The sequence below is a fragment of the Leptomonas pyrrhocoris genome (assembly GCF_001293395.1).
Source record: "Leptomonas pyrrhocoris isolate H10 chromosome Unknown, whole genome shotgun sequence".
Taxonomy (NCBI): Eukaryota; Euglenozoa; class Kinetoplastea; order Trypanosomatida; family Trypanosomatidae; genus Leptomonas; species Leptomonas pyrrhocoris.
In genome coordinates, this window is record NW_015438358.1 from 1083670 (window position 1) to 1102019 (window position 18350).

Below are 18350 nucleotides of genomic sequence, written 5' to 3' on the forward strand. Positions count from 1 at the left end.
AAAAAACCCGATGTTTGAAAACGAAGGAGAGAAGGAAGGGGGGGGGGAGGAAGGAAGCGTTTCCTCTCCTTCTTCGCCGCTTGCGCATTGTTTGGAACAGAAGCGGTGAAGCCGTCAAAGTCTTTCGTACCCCTCCTTTGCCGTGCATGTGGAATTCGCTCGTGTGCAAGGGAATTGCTCTCTTCTCCTTTCTTTTTATTTGCTGGCGCCTTTATTTTTGTGTGTTTGGAGGACGCCGTGTGTCCAGCTATTTCCGTGTTGGTGATCGTAAACCTTTCGCTGTATAAGTAACGCTAATCTTCTTGCTTCACCGCCTGTGCGTGTGCTACGGCGCCACCCACAACGTGCAGTGAAGAGAAAGAGGGGGAGTACTTTATGAAGTTGTAATAGCAGACGAGAACGAAAAATTCAACGATCGGAGGCGACCCAGTTCGCATTTGCAGTTGTGCTCATTTGGGAATGGGCAATCGCAGCGAAGCGTGAGGATGGAGAAGCAAGTGCGATGCACCATTTTTTTCTCTTTCATGTTCTACGACTTGCTCGTGGAACTGCTGCTGGGCAGCTTTGTGAGAGGAAGCGTGTTTGCCATGTGTGCGTTCTCACTCCGCGAGAGTGAGACTCGTGTACATACTCTTGTTTTCCGTGTTGAAGTCGTTCCACGTGAGAAAAATGGCGGAGGGGCGCTTCATCTCGTTCCAACTCCCCAGCCCCCTGATGTTATGGGGTCCATATTCGTGCTAGCGCTTTCGCTGACAGCAGTTATGTTTAGCAGCAAGTTGCAGTCGCTCCTGATGCCTGTCTGTGTTTTTCAAGTTCTTCTTGCTCTCGACTCTCTCCTGCTCTTCTTCTTTTTCTCTGCTTATGTATCCTGCCCCCACACGGCTGACACCGACACCGCATTTATTTCTAACCACCCATCCCCACACACTCACGCGCACGTTCTCACGCGACCCATCAATATGCAATGATTCCTTCCTCCCCCCTCAGGTGTACCAAGCCTCATCATTTACCTAAAAAAAAACCTATTAAATTCTTTTTTAAATTCCTTTTTCTTTCTTGTTTTGTCTTCTTTCTATCTATGTTTTTACCCCTTTAGCTTGTCGTTTTCTGTCTTTTTTACGTGTGTGCGTGAGTAATATCACTTCCCGATTTCACTCACCGTTTCACTCACCATTCGCGGTTAGGGACGTTTTTGGTTCTGTGCTCCGGCTTCACCGCCGAGTTCTGTAACGCAGCTGGTAGTGTGCGTCATTGTGTTATTGTCCTTGAGAGTGTCTGACATCCGCCCCCCCTCACTCACATCGCTCTTTTCCCTTTTTTCTTTCCTTGTGTATCTTTCTTCGAAGAGGAAAGGGGAAAAGAAATTGAAAAGAAGGGAAAGACCAGAGGAGTTTTTTTTCCTTTCCAGACGCATTCATTCTGGTCTTCTGCGCTTTCTCTGCGTGTGTGCTTACGGGGGAAAAAGAGAAAAAAGTATTGGCTGTTGCGAAAGCCTCTCCTTCACTCTCGGCCACGTTCTTCTCCACGAGTAGTGAACGCAGAAAAGGATTTGACGTTGTAGTTGTCGTGCACACGTTATTTTCTCTCTCCTGCAAGAGACAATCTACAAAAAACAAAGAACAACAACAAACGTGTCAAAGGGACGTTATTATCTCTTCTTTCCTAGAAAAAAAAACAACACATCCAACAATACAAAGAACTTTTCTTCACGGTGGGCGGATACAGAAGAAGAAAAGGAGAAAAACAAGAGTTCTACAGTTGAAAAGGCAAGAGGAAAAGGATAAAATTCTTTTCCTTTCCAGCTCAGCTTCTAGTAGCATCCGTTTTATTTCCTTACTGGTGCGTGACGCGTTCAACTAATTGCACGTGCGCGAATCTGGTAGTTCTTTTCTTTCTTTTTTTTGTTTTCGCATTTTTTGAAGCCAACTGACCGAACAGCATTCGAAGTTGAGCGAAGCACCGTCTGTTTTTTGTGGTCCGCTTGGGCTCTGCTTTTGATCGCATCTTTTGTTCTCCGCTATTCCGCTGTTTTTTCTTCCTTTTACTCCTCCCCCTCTAACAACCTCAAAGCATTACACAAGGGGGGGATATCTATCTTTTCTACTGTTCCTTTGTCACCTCTTGCTCTCCTGGTTTTACTCTTGCGCTTACGAGTCCTTTTCTTTTCTTTGGTTTCCTTCTCCTTTTTTTTTTACCCTTTTACCCGTTGCTGCAACGCTTCCTATATTTTTGGTTTTGAATTCCCGTTTTTTCTGTAGTGCAGTGCCAAGTTTTTCACATCAGCTTTTCTCTCTCCTTTTACGTAGCTTTCTTTTCTCATTTCTCTCGTACGGGTTTACAGGAGCAGAACACGTCGCAGGAAAAAAGAAGAAACATAAAACTGAAGAAGCGAAAAGTCGCACAAATATATTTCCTCCCTCCTAAACCGCTTCCTGCTGGTTTTCGCTTTTCGACCTCGTTTTCGCTCCTTTTTTTTCTCAAACACGTCTTAAAAAGAGAAAAACGAAAAGGCAGTGTCGTTGCCTGTTCTTGTTTTGGCTTTCGCCTGTATTTCCACACCTTTTTTCCCCTCTCTCTTCTGTCCAGTGTATATAGCCCCTGAACGCCCATCGGCGTTTACGCACCTTCTTCTTCCTTTTCTTTTTTTCCTTTCTTCTTCACTTTTTGTCGCTCATTTTCATTGGCGTGTGCGCGCATCCGTCCTTCTCCTTTTTTTTTTTTGAGGATTGTTCATCTTTGTGCTGTGGTGGTTGAGAACGAAAGGGAAAAGACGCAGAAGGCAACGGTGGACCACAATACGAAGTGAATACCGCGACTCTTCTATTTTCTACTTTTTTTGTTTGCGTTGTTATTTTCCCCCGCACCAAATCTCTTCTAGGCAGAAGAAAGAAAGAAAGAAGAAGAGAATAGCGCACGTGTACGCATCCGTATATCAAGAAAAAGAAATACGAAGACGAGAAGTTGTGAAGAGTTCTTTCTTACAATTTTCTTTGTATTGGTTGTTGTTTCTTTCTTCCTTTGAAAGTGGTTCGACGGTTTTGTCTGTGTGTGTGTGACTGCATCGGAGAGAAGGAGTGAAGAAGGGAAAAACAAAACGAAGAGTACCTCTTGTTTGCCTTGAAATACCTCAACAGGGAATTCGAATACGGAATCGATCCTCTCGTACTTACCTTCTTTTGAAAATTACTCATATATACACATATAAATACATAAAATAAATAGTGCTATTTATTTTGTGATTTACAATAATCTGATTTAGTCACTCAGACAAGAAAGTATAAGTATCAGTCATTACCGTTTTATAACCCTCAAATTACCACTTACTCTCCTTTCACCTTGATTTTTTTTATTTATTGAAGAGAACAAACGTACAAGGTTCGGCAAAAAAGGAAAGATAAAAGCTATTCTTTTTTTCTTCTTTCAAGAAATCAAAGAAGAAAAATCTAACATTAGACCTTCTCCGGCAGAAAGTATTGTTAGATTTCGAAAACATTTTTTTTATGTTTCCTTTCCCCCTTTTTTTGTGCTCTTTGTTGTGTTTTTCATTACATTTTACGTTTTGCTTCGCTTTGTTTTTATTCCTCTTGTTTTGGTTGTGTGCGTCCACCCATTGCTGAGCCGTCAAAACAAAGCATATAGCAACGAGTGCGGGCTCTCCTTATCTTACCGTCCTTCTTTTTTTCTTCTCTTTCTTTCTTTCGACGAAGAGGGTGGAGCGTTTGTTTTTCTCATTACAAAGTTTTTCTTTCTTAAGCGATATCCTCATTATTGAGGGAGTTGCAAAAAGAGAGAAGAGGAAAGATTCGAATCGCATTTCACTATTACGTGAGCGCGGCATTTTTTTCATTCTGCTGCCGTCGTTTGTATGAACACCCTGCTCCCACCACTTTTCTTCGCTTGCTTTCCTGCCTGAGCGTTAGTTAGAACAGGTGTAAGGTTTCTGTGCTGTGAGAGTGTTGCACTTTATTGTTGCTCGAGCTATCCATCTGAAACGAATTGCTGCGGACGGTTTCCCATTTCACATTTTTATCGTTCTTCTCACATCTCATTTTTTTCCCTGGTTTGTTTCCCTCAAGAAGCTGAAGGAACGGTTTTAAAGTAGAGAGACGAGACAGGACAACGGATTTTTTTTTTGTCTAGCAGCAAAACAAATTCGATTTCTCTAAAGAAGAGTTTCAAAAAAGCAGAACACTTCAAGCTGCTCTACGAACACCGCTTCTCTTGTGACTTGCAACTCGCGGAAGTTGAAAAAAAAACCTTTGATTGTTTGTGGAGGTTTTCTGGTTGAGCATTCCTCAGCATTGTTTTCTTTACTCTCTGCGGGTGGATAGGACATTCTTTTTCTTAGAAGAGCTTAGCACTTAGTCTCCTTGTTGTTCTCTTTGTCTGCCACTGCCTCTTTTTACCACACCCCCACCCCCGTTTTTTAAATTCAAACATTTTCTTTGTACTCTTCCTGTCTCCTTGATACGACACAGTTGTTGCCAACGTCAACAAGACTCAGACGAGATCAAAGAAAGAAAAAGAAGGAAAAAGAGAAGCTGTGATTTATCTCTCTTACTGAACGGCTGTGCTTGCGTTATTTATTCATTTCTGTATTTTGTCTTGATTTCTCTGTCGTCACACACAACATAAAAAAGTGCTAACATTCTGATTTATTGCTAAAGAAAAAGAATATATATTATTTTACCTTTTGAATTCTCTCTTTCTTTCTTGGGGTTCGTATTGGCCTCTTTGGTGCGTACGCCGCCTTTTTCGTTGTTGTTGTTTTCTGTTTCGTTTACACACATATATTCAATTATCTTTCTGTCAGAGTTACTAATCTTCTCTCGTTTGTTTGTCCTGTCATCTCTGGCACTTGTCGCCTTTTCTCTTCTTCGTCTTTTTTTTTTTACTTTGGACTTTCTTTGCCTTCTTCTCCTCTTTCAATAACTATAAAAAGGATAAACCACCTCTTTGTGGTGTAAGCATTCTCCACCTTTCCACTCCCTCTCTTGTCTACGTTTTAAAGCAACGTTTCGCACACCTGGCAGATCGAGGTGTTTGTGTGCACGACGGTCGACACAGAGAGGCGGGAAGCGCTGTGTTTTGAACACTTACGTTTTATTCGTAGATCACATTTTAAAAAGCAGACAGCAGTAAGGAAGGGAAAAGGAAGGAAAGTACACACATTTACGTTGCCCTTTAGAAAAGAAACAAAAACCTGTTTTCTTTCTTTACTTCAATATTAGCGCAATTTTTTAAGTTCTTGTTTGTTTTACCGTTTTTTTTTCCTTTTGATTCAACGGAATTGAGCAAATTAGATACAAGAGGCATTTCGTGTTTCGTCTCTTCAGAGCGCTTCTCTTTTTGTTTGTGTTTTTCCTCATAGTGCAATTCTCTTACTAAACGTTAATTTTTGTTTTCCTTGAAATATTCACTATTTACTTGATTGAACGAAAGTGCCTGCTCCTCTTTCTTGTTTCACTCCCCCTCACCCCCCCTCCCCGGCTTGTGGTGTTATTCACTTGCAGAGAACGACAGGAAAGGTAACCCACCTGAAACCGCTGCTGCTGTTACTATATATTGTAGCAGTCATGTCCGAAGTCAGCGCTTTCGCCCCTTTGCCAGGCGAAAAAATAGTTTCCCTTCTCTCTTCCAAAAAGAACAGCGCTTCTGACGTGGAGGGGATGACCGAGGTGCAGGTGCAGGAGAGGATGGACGTCCCGGTAACCAGCGTGGGCAGCATCGACGACTCGCGCGGGCTGACAACGCCCGAGTGCGACTCGATCGAGGTGAAGCGGACTGCCGCGTCGCGGTGGGCGAGCGTGCGAGAGGCATTGGAGGCTTGTCTGGATCCTCTCTTCCTCGCCGGCCAATCCAGTGTGAAGGACGACGCAATCGTGGAGGAGCTTGTCCAGCTGCTGGATACCTCACTCACAGCCCACGTGCCAGCGCTGGCGGGACTGTCTTTTCTGCAGCCGTTCTTCAGCGGCAGCACCCGCAGTGAGCGCCTGGATGCGGTGCTGGGTGCTGCGCGGGCGTCGAACAAGCTGATGCTGCGCGACGACCTTCCTGTTCCGTCCTCCAGCGCATTTATGCTGTCGGTGGACGAGGCGGAGGCAGCTTGTCTGCGTGTGGGTCCGCGCAGCCACGCGGAGGGCGTGAACCGCAGCGTGCTGTCGCTGGAGCGCAAGCCGCACAGCACCGCCGCGGACAGCGAAGGAGCCCTGCGTGGCTTCACCCTCAGCCAGCTGCAGGCGTCCGTGCCGCAGCACCGGATCGTGAAAACGGAGTGGGCGGACTCGCCGTGTGCTGTGCGGGTCGTCTTTGTGTCGCCGGTGGCGGCCGATCGCGCCTACGCGGTGTGGCGCGCGCACGCCCCGCACGTTGACGTTCGCGTGACCCGCGTCGGTGGCGCACCCACTGGAAAGGCACTGCCCGTCCCTCCGCGTCCCGCTGCTGCGGCCGTTGGCGCTGCCGCCACGACGGTCCCCGCCGTTCCCGCCCCTCGTACTGCTCTCAAGTGCCCGCGTGTGGTCGGGGAGGTCCTCTCCTGCCCGTCCAGCTGCGGCAACTTCACGGAGGTGGTCACCGGGACGATGGGCACGTTGGCAGCGGCGCCGCGTGCTGCCGTGCCGGTGCCGCGGCCCCCGCCGGCCATCGATGCGGTGCTGCCCAGCTCCGCCAAGTCGGGTGTCTCTGCGGCAGTCAGCTCCGATCCGAGCACAACGAGCACCACTCCTTCCCCGGAGAGCAGCACGACCAAATCGAAGTTCAACATGAACGCCACCCCCTTCCTTCCCAAGAGCGTCCTCGAGGCGCAGCTGGCAGCGGCAACGGCTGCTGTTGCTGCCGTCGCTGCGGTGGGGGGCTCGCCGGCTGTCGGCTGGTTGCCGCGTGGCAGCCGTCCTCGCCGCACCCCAGGCTGCGAGGAGGTGGGCGGAGCCGTGATGGACACGTCAGAGGCCCTGGCCAATCAAATGCTGATGGACTCCAGCAGTGGGTGGATGTATCCAGGCCTCGACCCTTATAAGGGGCCGGCGTGGGCCAACAAGTTCACCGCCCTGGACGGCTGGGCAGCGGAGGGCAACGCGGCAGCAGCGGCGAACGGCTCGGCGGTGTGCAACGGCGACATGCCCAGTCTGTCCTCGACGTACTCGCTTCGGGGTGCAGCCCCTGTGATGCCGGGGCGGCCGCGCGCCGTCGGCGGTGACCTGCCGGTTGCCCCATGTGCCCTTGGCGACTCGCCCAACCCGAAGGAGCAGAAGCCGGCGTGTGCGGTGCAGACCCGCGCTGACTTGTACCAGCCGCCCCCAATGGCGATGTCCCCTCCGCTAGAGCAGGTGGGCATCTACGGTGCCCACTCCTCGCCACCCGCGCTGACCTCGCCGGCCAACCTCTCCACCTCGCGTCGCCACCGCCACGACCCTTACAGCCCCACCGGCTTCGTGCTGTGCAGCGAGAGCAGCTGCGCCTCGTCGCTGTCGCACCTGGCGGGCAACGGGGCCGTCACCCCCGCCGCGAACAAGCTCCTCGTCGCCGGCTGCTTGGCCGGCGAGAAGGTGCCAGCCAACTTCGTCTTTGAGGACCCGTTGATTAAGGCGTCCGCCCGCCGTCGGGAGCGCCGTCGCCAGGCGCAGAAGGAGGAGGGCGAGACCCCCACGTCGTCGTCCGAGGCGGACAGCTCCTCCACGAACCTCGACGGGTTGCGGTCGCCACGGGCAGAGGAGGGCTGCAGCAGCAGCAGTGGCAGCACGGGGGATGCCATGGAGCAAGGCAACCACGGCTTCGCGGCGTATCACGAGACCATGGCGACAACACCCGAGATGGCGGCGGCGGCGACCACCACCGTTGCCGCCGCCGCCGATGGCGCCGATGCTGCAGCCGGGAGCCACGCAGCAGCCCCCAAGTCGTACGCAGAGGCGCTGCGGCTGAAGTCGAAGGCGGCGCCGGCGGCTGCGGTTGTCGCGGCGAAGTCGCCGGAGCCGCGGAAGGAGAAGGCGGGAAAGGCGACCGCTGCCGCTGCGGAAAAGAAGACAGGCGCTGCAGCGAGCAAAGCGGCCGCGGTGTCAGCTGTGAAGCCGCTCGCAAAGCCGAATAAGATGGCTGTGGTGGCATAAGCAGGTGGCGGTGGCGGTGAGAGAGCAAGAGAAAGCACACCGGCTTTAGCAACGGACGATGGGACGCGCAAAAACCAAAATTCTTTCCCACCATTTTACCGCTCCGCTTCGTCATAGACGCCGCTGGATCAACTATTTCTACGTTTCTCTTCACAATGATGATGGCGCTGACGACGCGTGCTTCCTTGGTATCTGATTTACGTTAAAAAACCAAGACAGACAGGGTTGCTACGTCTGACCTCATAGAGCGCTCATCCCGACATATCATCACACTTACAATCTAACACGTGTGCTTTTAAGTTTAACAAAACGCTATATTTCTCAATGTTTTTTTTCTTTGTTAAATTTGCTTCATGGATTCTTGCTTCTTTGCGTGTTTCTTTTTATTTCTATTTTAATGCGACTCTGTTTCCATTTTGTGCTCTTCTTTTGTAACTCGTGTTGTCTTGATATTCCTCTTTATGAAAGAAAAGTTATTTTTCTTCGTTTGCTTTTGGATGTGTTTGTTTTGTTTTAAGTGGTAGCGACTGATTTTGCATGCGGGGTGTGCGCGCATCGTAGGAAGTAAACACACTAGCGTAGGTATAGTAGTAGTAGGGAGAGGTGGCTGTTTTGTGGGCTTTGTGTTGCGTGTGTCCGCGTGCGTGGCCGGACGCGTCGACACCTTCGCCGTTCTTGTATCGTGCCGTTTTGTGCTTCGGCGGAGTCAGACCGTACGGTGTACGCTCCATCCGCGGAGCCGTTCGCGGCGGACTCTCGGTGGTGATCGATGTGAACAGTAACTGACGCCGGCGGAGTGCAGTGCGAAATGTAGCACGGTGCGTTGTGATTGTATTTCTCTCTTCGCACCAACTTCCCCCTTTTTTTTTGTATGTGTGACTTAAAGCAAACAAACAAACAAACTCTTACATCTCCCCAATTTAAGTGCGAGGGGAACATGTCAATGAATTGTATCCCTTTCTTCTTATGGTGCATCTTTCGCTTCTTGTCTTTTTTCTTTTCTTTTCCTTTTAACGCCAAAAATGCGCATACGTATCAAAACGCTTATCGGCTGCTAACGCTACTCGATTTTATTTATATGGATGTATTTATAGGTCTGTTAGGTAATACCCAATCTGAAAATGGATGAAAAGAGCGTATAATAGGTTTGTACATGTTGCATGTTTTTTCTTCTCTCTTCCTCCGGCTGTTCCTCTCTTTGTTTGTCTGCGCTTCTCGTTTGGTTTTGTATACATTTTTTATCTGTGGGAGAGGATTCCCCCATGGCGGGACGTGGACGTAGAAGAGGAAGAACACACGGGTGATGACTTCGGCTCTTCTGTTGTATGAAGTGGATGAGAGGCCCTAACCGAAGTAGTCGGAGACCAGAGAGGGTGGTTTTTTTTTCCTTTGCTACCTCCTCTTCCGTTTGCTCCCTGAGTGAACCTTGATCACGCAGTGCAGTGTGTAGGCCGGAGAGCGGGTAGAGACGTGTGTGAAGGTCAAAGTCGAACTTGACGTTCCTTTTTTAAAAGCTAAATTCTTTGCGCAGTAACGCAATGCGTAGCTTGTGAAAGAGAGGGATTGCATCTGTGTATTGGTGTAAGTGTGTGCTTTTGTGTTTGTGTGGGAATCTGACTCCGCGCGGATTTCTGAATAGTTTTGGTTGTTGTCGACAAATCCTTCTTCCCCTCTTTTTTTTTTAAACATTCTCCACGTTCCTAGCGAAAACCATGCTAATGCTAAAAGCAAGCCAGATATGAGCCTTTTTTCTACCTCTTTTCTTGTTCTCATTTCGATGATCAAGGACATGTTGCAGCTCAATTGTGCCTTAAGTTTTTTTTCTGATTGGGTATTATTCTTTCTCTGTTGTTGTTTGTTTGTTTGTTAGGACTGGTCACCGCTCACCTCCCTTTCTCTGTTGTTGGTTTGTAGTATCGCTTCTTGTTGTCTGCTCGGGTTTATATTTCCGTTACCGATTGATTTGTCTACCTCTCGCCGTGTGCCGCTTCTCGTGTCGTGTGCAGGGCTTTAAATCCGTCTCACGTTTCTCTTTTTTTATTAATTATTCGCGTTTATGCATATGGTGGGTGTGGGTGTGAGGGGCGTCAAAGCGCATGCGTATAGGTGTGCTGCCAGCGCACACATACGCAGGTGTATTCATGAACAATAAGGAAAGGGGGGCATGAAGAAGTGCATGACCTCCATAAACCACGTTGACAGCAGTGGGGGATGGCGCTTTGTACCGTTCTTTTTTTCTTTGGTTTCGGGCGATTAAAAAAAAAAAGAGCAAAAGAAGAAGCAGCCATTTGTTCGTCTTGAATGATCATCACCTCTGTTGTGTTTCGCTGCGACCATTACAAGTTTTCCTTTTTGATAATAAAATTTCTGTTCAATGTACTTTTGTTTTTCCCGAACAACCACAAAAAAAATCCCGCCATATATTACCGACTGAATTCGTCCCGCTCTAAACACCCGTAACTAAATGCATAACTGCGTCGACATCAGGAAGTATTTTTGTTTTAAAGAACGGCTAAGAGGTAGAGAGGTGGAGACGAGCCGTGTCTAGTGATACGTGAAGACAGAAAAATGTCAAAACACGCACGCACATACGCGAGTTGATGAACACAATTCTGCATCTCAACCTGCAAGTTTTGACGTGCGTGTGTACGCGTCGTGTGATCGTCAGCCTTAAAAATAAAAAGGACTAATATATAAATAAAAGACACAACTCTTAAGTAGAGTTCTTCAAGAACACACACGCACGCACACACAGCGGCTGCCGGGTTTGAAGAAAATTTCTTTTTATTATTTGTGTTCGCTGACTTACTGGCTTTCTTCACATTTCATTTTCGGTGTTATCTTTTTTTTTCCTGTAAATTTTGGATTATATTATCAAATACAAACGATCGACTTTGTGGGCTCAGTAAATGAAAGCAGTAAAAATTGAATTCGAAGGAGCAAAGGTGAGCGGATGTCAGTTGGACTGGATGGAAGAAATTAATAGACTTAATTCTCTCGCTGCGGTTCCTAAACAGCAATTTTTATGTGCCTGTACGGTGGCTCACTCGGCTCTTTTTTTTCCTTTAAAGAAAAATGGTTTAAATAAAAGCTGTAAGCACGTCACAGTATTGTGACCTGTTTTTTTTTTTGCTTTCCCCCTTTCAGATGGTTATATCTATTTATATGTACGTTTCCGCAACCTTCACAGCCTGCGCGAGGATAGAGGTGCGTGTGTATGTATGGAGTTACATGCACGACTTGCGCCTGCTGAGTCCATTTTTATTTTTCTTTGATCACACCTTCTCTCTTTTTTGTAGTTTCTAACGTTTGCTTCTCATTTTACTTTATCTGCCACGTTTTTCTCTGCGCGAGGGTCACAAATACCTTATCTTTTCCTTGCAAATGATACTACGACGGTATCAACGCTTTATTATGCTCCTTTTTAAAAGTTATTATTATTATTGTTTCCTGTGGCTGTCATTTATTCGCTGTGCTGTCGTATTTTATCTTTCTTTTCTTTTTCTTGACAGTCGCATTTACTCAGGTGTGCTCTTTCGTAGGCACATGTTTCTGTTCACCCCTTCCTCTTTGGAAAAAGGAAAATTATTATCTGTGAGTGAAATGCATAAAGAAGAAAGAAAAACTTTCATGCAGGCCATCGAATGCTACCGCAGCCGGGAGGGAGCGAAAGTTCCAACAGCACTCCCTAACAGACCACCGGGGAAAAAATGCGCAGCGATGCGTTGATCGAGGCGCTCTTGGATTTTGAGTGCTTTTGGGTTTTGCCTGGATCAGAGATGCAGGACAGCAGGACAGAGTCACTGTTGGTGTGTGGCGACTCGTGGAGTGGTGTCCTTCTTTATCCTTTTGCGCTCCGCTTGTTTCCGCCGCTAGCACGGTAGGGAGCAATGCACGACTGTGTTTACATCGCCCGTCGCCGCCGCTCCTGATGCGTCTGACAGCGCTGAACAGACTGCGGCGTACAACGCTGTTTCTTCTCGCTAAAGTGCGATTTCACTCACATCCTCTCTCTCTCTTCTTAATCTTTTCGGCTTTTGCACATACTCTTTATTTTCTTTCTCTTTCATCCGTACACATTTCGCTTTTTGTTTTTTACAACACTATTCATCACTTTCTCGCATGCATTCATAATAAATGCCGACAGAACGAAGAAAAAAACGACTGCTCGAGTGTTGACTTGCACGTTACGCTGCGTACTCCGATTTTCACGCTATATTCCTTTGCTCTCGGCGTCTGTGCAGACTCGCGCGCCCACATCTGAAGCAGCAAGTTTTTTTTTCGTAGTGTCACCGTCGCATCTCTGCAGTGAGAAGGGAAACGAAAGAAGTAGGACAAGGAAACTAACAATCGCAGCGAAACGCTCATAAACACATACACCGAAGGAAAGCAAAGATGAACTCCTCTCCGCTTAACTCCCCCATCAGCAACCAGGGCGGCGGTGGAGGCGGCGTCCGCGACATCGGCACGGTGACCTCCGGCATGGCCATCATGAACTTTGACCAGAAAACAAAACCTTACACCCGCGCTGATCTCATCGCGTTTCTCTCGAACTATCAGAAGAACCTCAACGAGGAGGAGCTGCGCCTGGTGGAAAAGGGGATGATAGGCACCTTTGTGGGCATGCCCGCCTTTTTCGCGGCAGGGTACGTCTTAAGTGGCCGGCTAGGCTGGCACCGCGTGGTGCGGGCGATGGCGCCGCTGAATCAAGGAGGCAAGCCGAGCTGGTTTGTGCAGCACCTCCCAAAGCTCGGTCGTACCGTCTTCGGGCTCGCCGCGGCAACGATTCCGTACATGCTGGTACAACAGTGGTTTGTCTCTCGCGTGCTGGAGATGGATGAGCACAGCAGCAACTTATCGTTTCACGTGCGACGCTTGATGCTGTCGCAGCGCTCGGGAATGATGTTCAAGCGAACAGCCACGCGTGAAGTCACGCGCGAGGAGCAGCAGCGTCTGATGCGTGAGGCAGAGGCCCACGTGAACGAGAACCGCAGTGGTCAGCGCGTGAGCCAAGGCCTCGGGTCTGGACCGGTTGACGTGAACCTTCAGCTTGGGCAGCAAGTCTTGACGCCTGTGGCGCAAACAGGTTACAAGCCGATGCCCCCTCAGTAAAAACAGAAAGGAAGGAAAGAAGAGAGAAGAGGCGCTCTACAAGTACTTTTCTGTGGTTTGTCTTTACTGCTGAGTTGAACCTGATTGCCGTGTGGGCGCCTTTGCTACTCGTGTTCTACGCCTAGAAGAGGAACGGTGCACGGGAGCTGCTCAAGGATTGGTTTCTTTTCTGCAGGTGTACGAGAGAGAGAGAGATACTTAAGCTCGCTTTGTTCCCTCTTTTGCTCTTTCTTTCATGTGGCCCCACTTTGTTGTATCGGTGATCATTCCACCGGCATTTTCTTTCTTTTTAAGCATCTTTTTGCTGTTTTTCTCCCCGCAGATGTCGAGTATCACAGAAGAGCCCGCAGCAGGCAAACGCACCGCAATAGGTGGCTTTTAAAAGAAAGAGAAAATCATATGGACGTACTCAAAGCACGGTAACCCTTTTTTTTGTTTCGGACACAGGGGATGGGAGCTACTGGTATCTTTGAAGGTTCGTTGAGAGAGAGTGAGGAAGGGAGGGTTCCTGATATTGTTCCACATACGCGTAGTCATCGCGGGAAGCTGAGCTCGGGGTCATGACCTTTTTAAAGTTAAATGGGCCACTGTGCATTGGATGCGCTCACCCTATGCGTTGTCTATTTCTCTGTTTTCTTGTCCTGACTTAGTTTTGCGCCACCTGCTTGTTTCACGTCCATTTCTCTGCGTTGTTGTGTGGAAGAAACCTCTTTCTTGACAGAGAGAGAGAGGTAGCGGAGTGCTTTCTAGCAGAGATATTCCACGCTGCAGCCCAATTTTGAGCAGTTGAGGTTTACAGACCCGTACACACACGCGCATACACAAGCAGTGGCGAGCCGTTTTTTTTTCTTGTCAAAGTTTCTGTTGTCTTCCTCCTTCTACTACCTGTGGTGCCGGCAGAAGAAAGAAAAAGAGAAATGCCGCATTTCTCCAGTGCACTCGTGCGCACGAGAGCGCTGGTGTGCGTCTTCTCTCTCCTCCTGTTGCTGCTGCTGCTGCTCTGCGTGGCAGTTGAATCCCACGCTTTTTTTGGCGGGAACCGGTTCCAACGGCAGGCAGCCCCGCCTCCGCAGGCACACCGGCCAGAGGTGGACTACTACAAAATCCTCAACCTGGAAGGCAAACGTGAGACGGCGACGGAGAGGGAAATTCGGCAGGAGTTCCGTCACCTCTCGCGCCGCTACCACCCCGATGTGGCGAGCACAGAGGAGGACAAGGCAAAGTACAGCGAGGTGAACCGCGCCTACGAGGTGCTATCCGACAAGCGGAAGCGCAAGGTCTTCGACATGCGCGGTGAGCGGGGGTTGGAGCAGCTGGAGCAGATCGACCGAGCAAAGGACCAACCGGGCGGCGGCATGAACCCCCTCGCGCAGCTCTTTGGCATGCGCACCGACGACGGCCTGCGTGGCCCCAACATGGAGGTGGAGACAAACGTAGACCTGTCGAAGGTGTTCACCGGTGCACAGGAACCCATCCAGATCCACAAACACAAGCTCTGCCCCCGATGCAAGGGCACCGGCGCGGACAACACAGCCCCCATTGTCACCTGCAATCAGTGCGGCGGCAGAGGGATGATACATCAGCGCATTCAGTTCGCCCCTGGTATGATTCAGGACATCCAGCAGCAGTGTCCGGGCTGCGGAGGCAGCGGCAAGAAGCCGGAACGACTCTGTCCGGTGTGCCAGGGCAAGAAGGTCGTCTACGGCAGCTCCACGCTCACCTTGGAGCTGGAGCCCGGCACGGAGGAGAACCACGTGCTGAAGTTCGAGATGGAGGCCGAGGAGACGCCGGATCGTCTGCCGGGCGACCTTCTGGTGCACATCCGCACCCACCCCCACGCTGTGTTTGCGCGTCGCCGCAATCAGCTGGATTTGGATACGTCGCTGACCTTGACGCTGAGGGAGGCGCTGCTCGGTTTTGATCGCCGCATCACCCACCTCGACGGCGTCGAACAGGTGGAGGTGCGGCGAGACGGGTCGTCGCCGTTCGGTACGGTGGTGCGTTCACCTGGGAAAGGGATGCCAAAGCTGCATGTGCCGTCGGAGCGCGGCGACCTGTACATCCGCCTGCGCTATGACCTTCCGGAGCGACTCACAGAGGAGCAGAAGGCGCTCGTGGAGAAGCTGCTGTGAAGTGTATATGTTGACAGATGTTTTCTTTGTCTTATTGTTGTAGCTGATGCCGTCTATTTGCTATCAAACTTCGAGGATTTCGCAGGACCGGAAAAAAAAAACTTTTCGTCTGTGGAGTTCGTATGAGTACATTCAGCGGTGCTATTGTAGAGGATAACGGACAGATTTCAGCTCCCTTCTCCGCCACTTCCACTAAACAGCGTCATTCAAAAGAGAATAAGAACGCACGCTTATTGCTTTCTCATTCTTTGTTTTTTTTTTCTAAGTGCAAGTGACACAATCCTTCTGCTACTTCTGAACGTGCAGCAAGTAAACATACCGGTTCTACTTTTCTCTTCTTTTTTTTTGTCTAGTATAACCTTCACGAAAAACTCCGCTGAACTCCGTCAAAGATCTTAACACACACACACACGCACAACAGCCTCTCTTTCGTTTTAGTAGTCGTTGAGTCTCACTCCATTCGTCGGCACTTATCCGAAACCACCAAACAACAACAAAAAAGGAATCTTCAAGCATGTTTCGTTCGAACATAGCTCGCCTGGCGGCTTTCGACGTCACCGTGATCGGCGGTGGTCCGGGAGGCTACGTGGCGGCCATTAAGGCTGCGCAGCTCGGTCTCAAGACGGCCTGCGTCGACAAGCGCGGAGCCCCCGGCGGCACGTGCCTCAACGTCGGCTGCATCCCGTCCAAGGCGCTTCTCTACGCTACCCACATGTACCACGATGCGCACGCGAACTTCGCCAAGTATGGCCTTCGCGGCGGCGAGCAGGTGACGATGGACGTAGCAGCGATGCAGGTGCAGAAGACGAAGGCCGTGAAGGGGCTGACGAGCGGCGTGGAGTACCTCTTCAAGAAGAACAAAGTCACCTACTACAAGGGCGAAGCCAGCTTCGTCTCGGCCAGCTCTCTCAAGATGAAGGGCCTGGACGGCAAGGAGGAGGCAATTGAGTCGAAGAAGACGATCATCGCGACCGGTAGCGAGCCGTCTGCGCTGCCCTTCCTCCCTTTTGATGAGAAGGTGGTGATGTCCTCCACCGGTGCCCTCGACCTCGACCACATCCCGAAGAAGTTGATCGTCATCGGCGGTGGCGTTATCGGCCTCGAGTTGGGCAGCGTGTGGGCCCGCCTCGGCTCGGAGGTGACAGTGGTGGAGTTCGCGCCGCGTTGTGCCGCGACGGCGGATGCCGACGTGTCCAAGGCTCTCACCGACGCCCTCGTCAAGCACGAGAAGATGAAGATCATGGTGAACACGAAGGTGGTGAGCGGCACCAACAACGGTAGCAGCGTGACCATCGAGGTGGAGGGGAAGGACGGCAAGAAGCAGACGCTGGAGGCGGACGCGCTGCTCTGCTCCGTCGGTCGCCGCCCGCACACGGCCGGCCTCAACGCCGAGGCGATCAACCTCAAGATGGAGAAGGGCTTCGTCTGCATCAACGACCACTTCGAGACGAATGTGCCGAACGTGTATGCCATCGGCGATGTGGTGAACAAGGGTCCGATGCTGGCGCACAAGGCCGAGGATGAGGGCGTGGCGTGTGCGGAGCTGCTCGCCGGCAAGCCGGGCCACGTGAATTACGACGTGATCCCGAGTGTCATCTACACGAACCCCGAGGTCGCCCAGGTCGGTAAGACGGAGGAGCAGGTGAAGAAGGAGGGCATCGACTACAAGGTCGGCAAGTTCCCGTTCAGCGCGAACTCTCGCGCCAAGGCGGTCGCCACGGAGGACGGCTTCGTGAAGGTCGTGACAGACAAGAAGACGGATCGGATCCTTGGCGTGCAGATTGTGTGCACAACCGCCGGTGAGCTGATTGCGGAGGCCACGCTCGCCATGGAGTACGGTGCCAGCTCCGAGGATATCGGCCGCACCTGCCATGCCCACCCGACCATGTCCGAGGCTGTGAAAGAGGCATGCATGGCGTGCTATTCGCAGACAATCAACTTCTAAGGTGGTATTCCTAGCGCCGTGTCGTCGGCGCTTGCTTTTCGGGCGTGTTTTCCTTTGATTATCTTTAACCTAAATGCACATATAGGATGCAGCAGTGCACACAGCGAAGAGGGAGCAAAAAAGAAAAGAAAAAGCAAGGCGTCCGCAGATCATGGATGGTTTGACGCCCTTTTCTACCCCCCACTATTTTAGACACGTATCTTACAGTTAAGAGGTGCAAAGGAAGACCAAAAACAACATCAACAGCAAAAGAGATGTACGGAGTCGATGCGGCACACAAACGCTCTATCGTTGCGCGCTTTGTTCTTTTGTTCTTTGTGTGTAAGCGTATTTTTGTTTGTTTTTAAACTGACCTCTTGTCTTACCTTTTTTCTCGTATTCGTAGTGAAGGCGACAGCAGATGCGGCTCCAAAAAGTTCTGAACAGTGAGAAAAGCCATTTACAATTCTAAAGGCTTTCTCGGTAGCTGGCGATGAGACATCACACGCCAGCTTCAAAAAAAAGAAAATCTAGAGACATTGGTAAGATAAGATGCTGCGTCGGCGCAATTGTGCTGTCCTGTGAGCACAATAAGAAGCATTTTTCCTCTCCGTTTGTCTCAAACAGGAACAATAGAAAACGAGCGAAGAGGACCTTGATAACGAGGAACATTCTCTGTGTGTGCAAATCTATTAAAAAAAAATGCCCTTTTCTCTCTTCTCGGATCTGTTCCTGTTTGCTTTTCTAACATCGGGCAACGCCTGACTCGCATATCAAACTTCCGGGCATGCTCCCATTCAATCGATAATGATGATGATAACAAGAGTTTTGTAGACACACGCACACACCAACGAAAACCACTGCAGACTTCATGCGCATTGCTTCACATTAGATACTCCAGTCTGGATATTCACCTCTGCCTGTTTTATCGGAAAAGAAACGGTGGTGCTTTTGTTTGTAGTCGTCCACAGACACTTAGATCATTTCTTTTTTGTTTCGGGTCATATACGAAGCCTCTCATTTTGTTTTGTTTCTCCCTTTCGCTTCTTAGAGAAAGGTGTTTTGCCGCCTCTGCTCACC

General features: G+C 49.9%; 4 protein-coding genes across 6 annotated transcripts; all 4 read left to right on the plus strand.

The window, feature by feature from the left end:
- Positions 1-985: 985 nt before the first annotated feature.
- ABB37_01404 (hypothetical protein) lies at positions 986-8102 on the plus strand (the record flags this gene model as incomplete). The annotated part of the gene is made up of 1 exon (XM_015797884.1): positions 986-8102. Exon 1 carries the CDS (start codon positions 5697-5699, stop codon positions 8100-8102), a length of 2406 nt encoding a protein of 801 aa, XP_015663404.1. The 5' UTR covers positions 986-5696.
- Positions 8103-12247: 4145 nt separating this feature from the next.
- Positions 12248-13214, plus strand: ABB37_01405 (putative mitochondrial hypothetical protein; the record flags this gene model as incomplete). Its single annotated transcript, XM_015797885.1, has 1 exon — positions 12248-13214. The coding sequence occupies exon 1, from the start codon at positions 12498-12500 to the stop codon at positions 13212-13214; it is 717 nt and encodes a 238-aa protein (XP_015663405.1). The 5' UTR covers positions 12248-12497.
- Positions 13215-13862: 648 nt separating this feature from the next.
- Positions 13863-15346, plus strand: ABB37_01406 (putative mitochondrial chaperone protein DNAj; the record flags this gene model as incomplete). Of its 2 annotated transcripts, none has more annotated exons than XM_015797886.1 (1): positions 13863-15346. In XM_015797886.1, the coding sequence occupies exon 1, from the start codon at positions 14132-14134 to the stop codon at positions 15344-15346; it is 1215 nt and encodes a 404-aa protein (XP_015663406.1). In that variant the 5' UTR covers positions 13863-14131. The 2 variants fall into 2 exon arrangements, with proteins under 2 accessions (XP_015663406.1, XP_015663407.1); XM_015797887.1 differs by having other exon boundaries at positions 13916-15346.
- A 351-nt stretch (positions 15347-15697) lies between these two features.
- ABB37_01407 (putative mitochondrial Dihydrolipoamide dehydrogenase) lies at positions 15698-17291 on the plus strand (the record flags this gene model as incomplete). 2 transcript variants are annotated; one of them, XM_015797888.1, is made up of 1 exon in its annotated part: positions 15698-17291. In XM_015797888.1, exon 1 carries the CDS (start codon positions 15861-15863, stop codon positions 17289-17291), a length of 1431 nt encoding a protein of 476 aa, XP_015663408.1. In that variant the 5' UTR covers positions 15698-15860. The 2 variants fall into 2 exon arrangements, with proteins under 2 accessions (XP_015663408.1, XP_015663409.1); XM_015797889.1 differs by having other exon boundaries at positions 15737-17291.
- Between the last annotated feature and the right edge of the window lie 1059 nt (positions 17292-18350).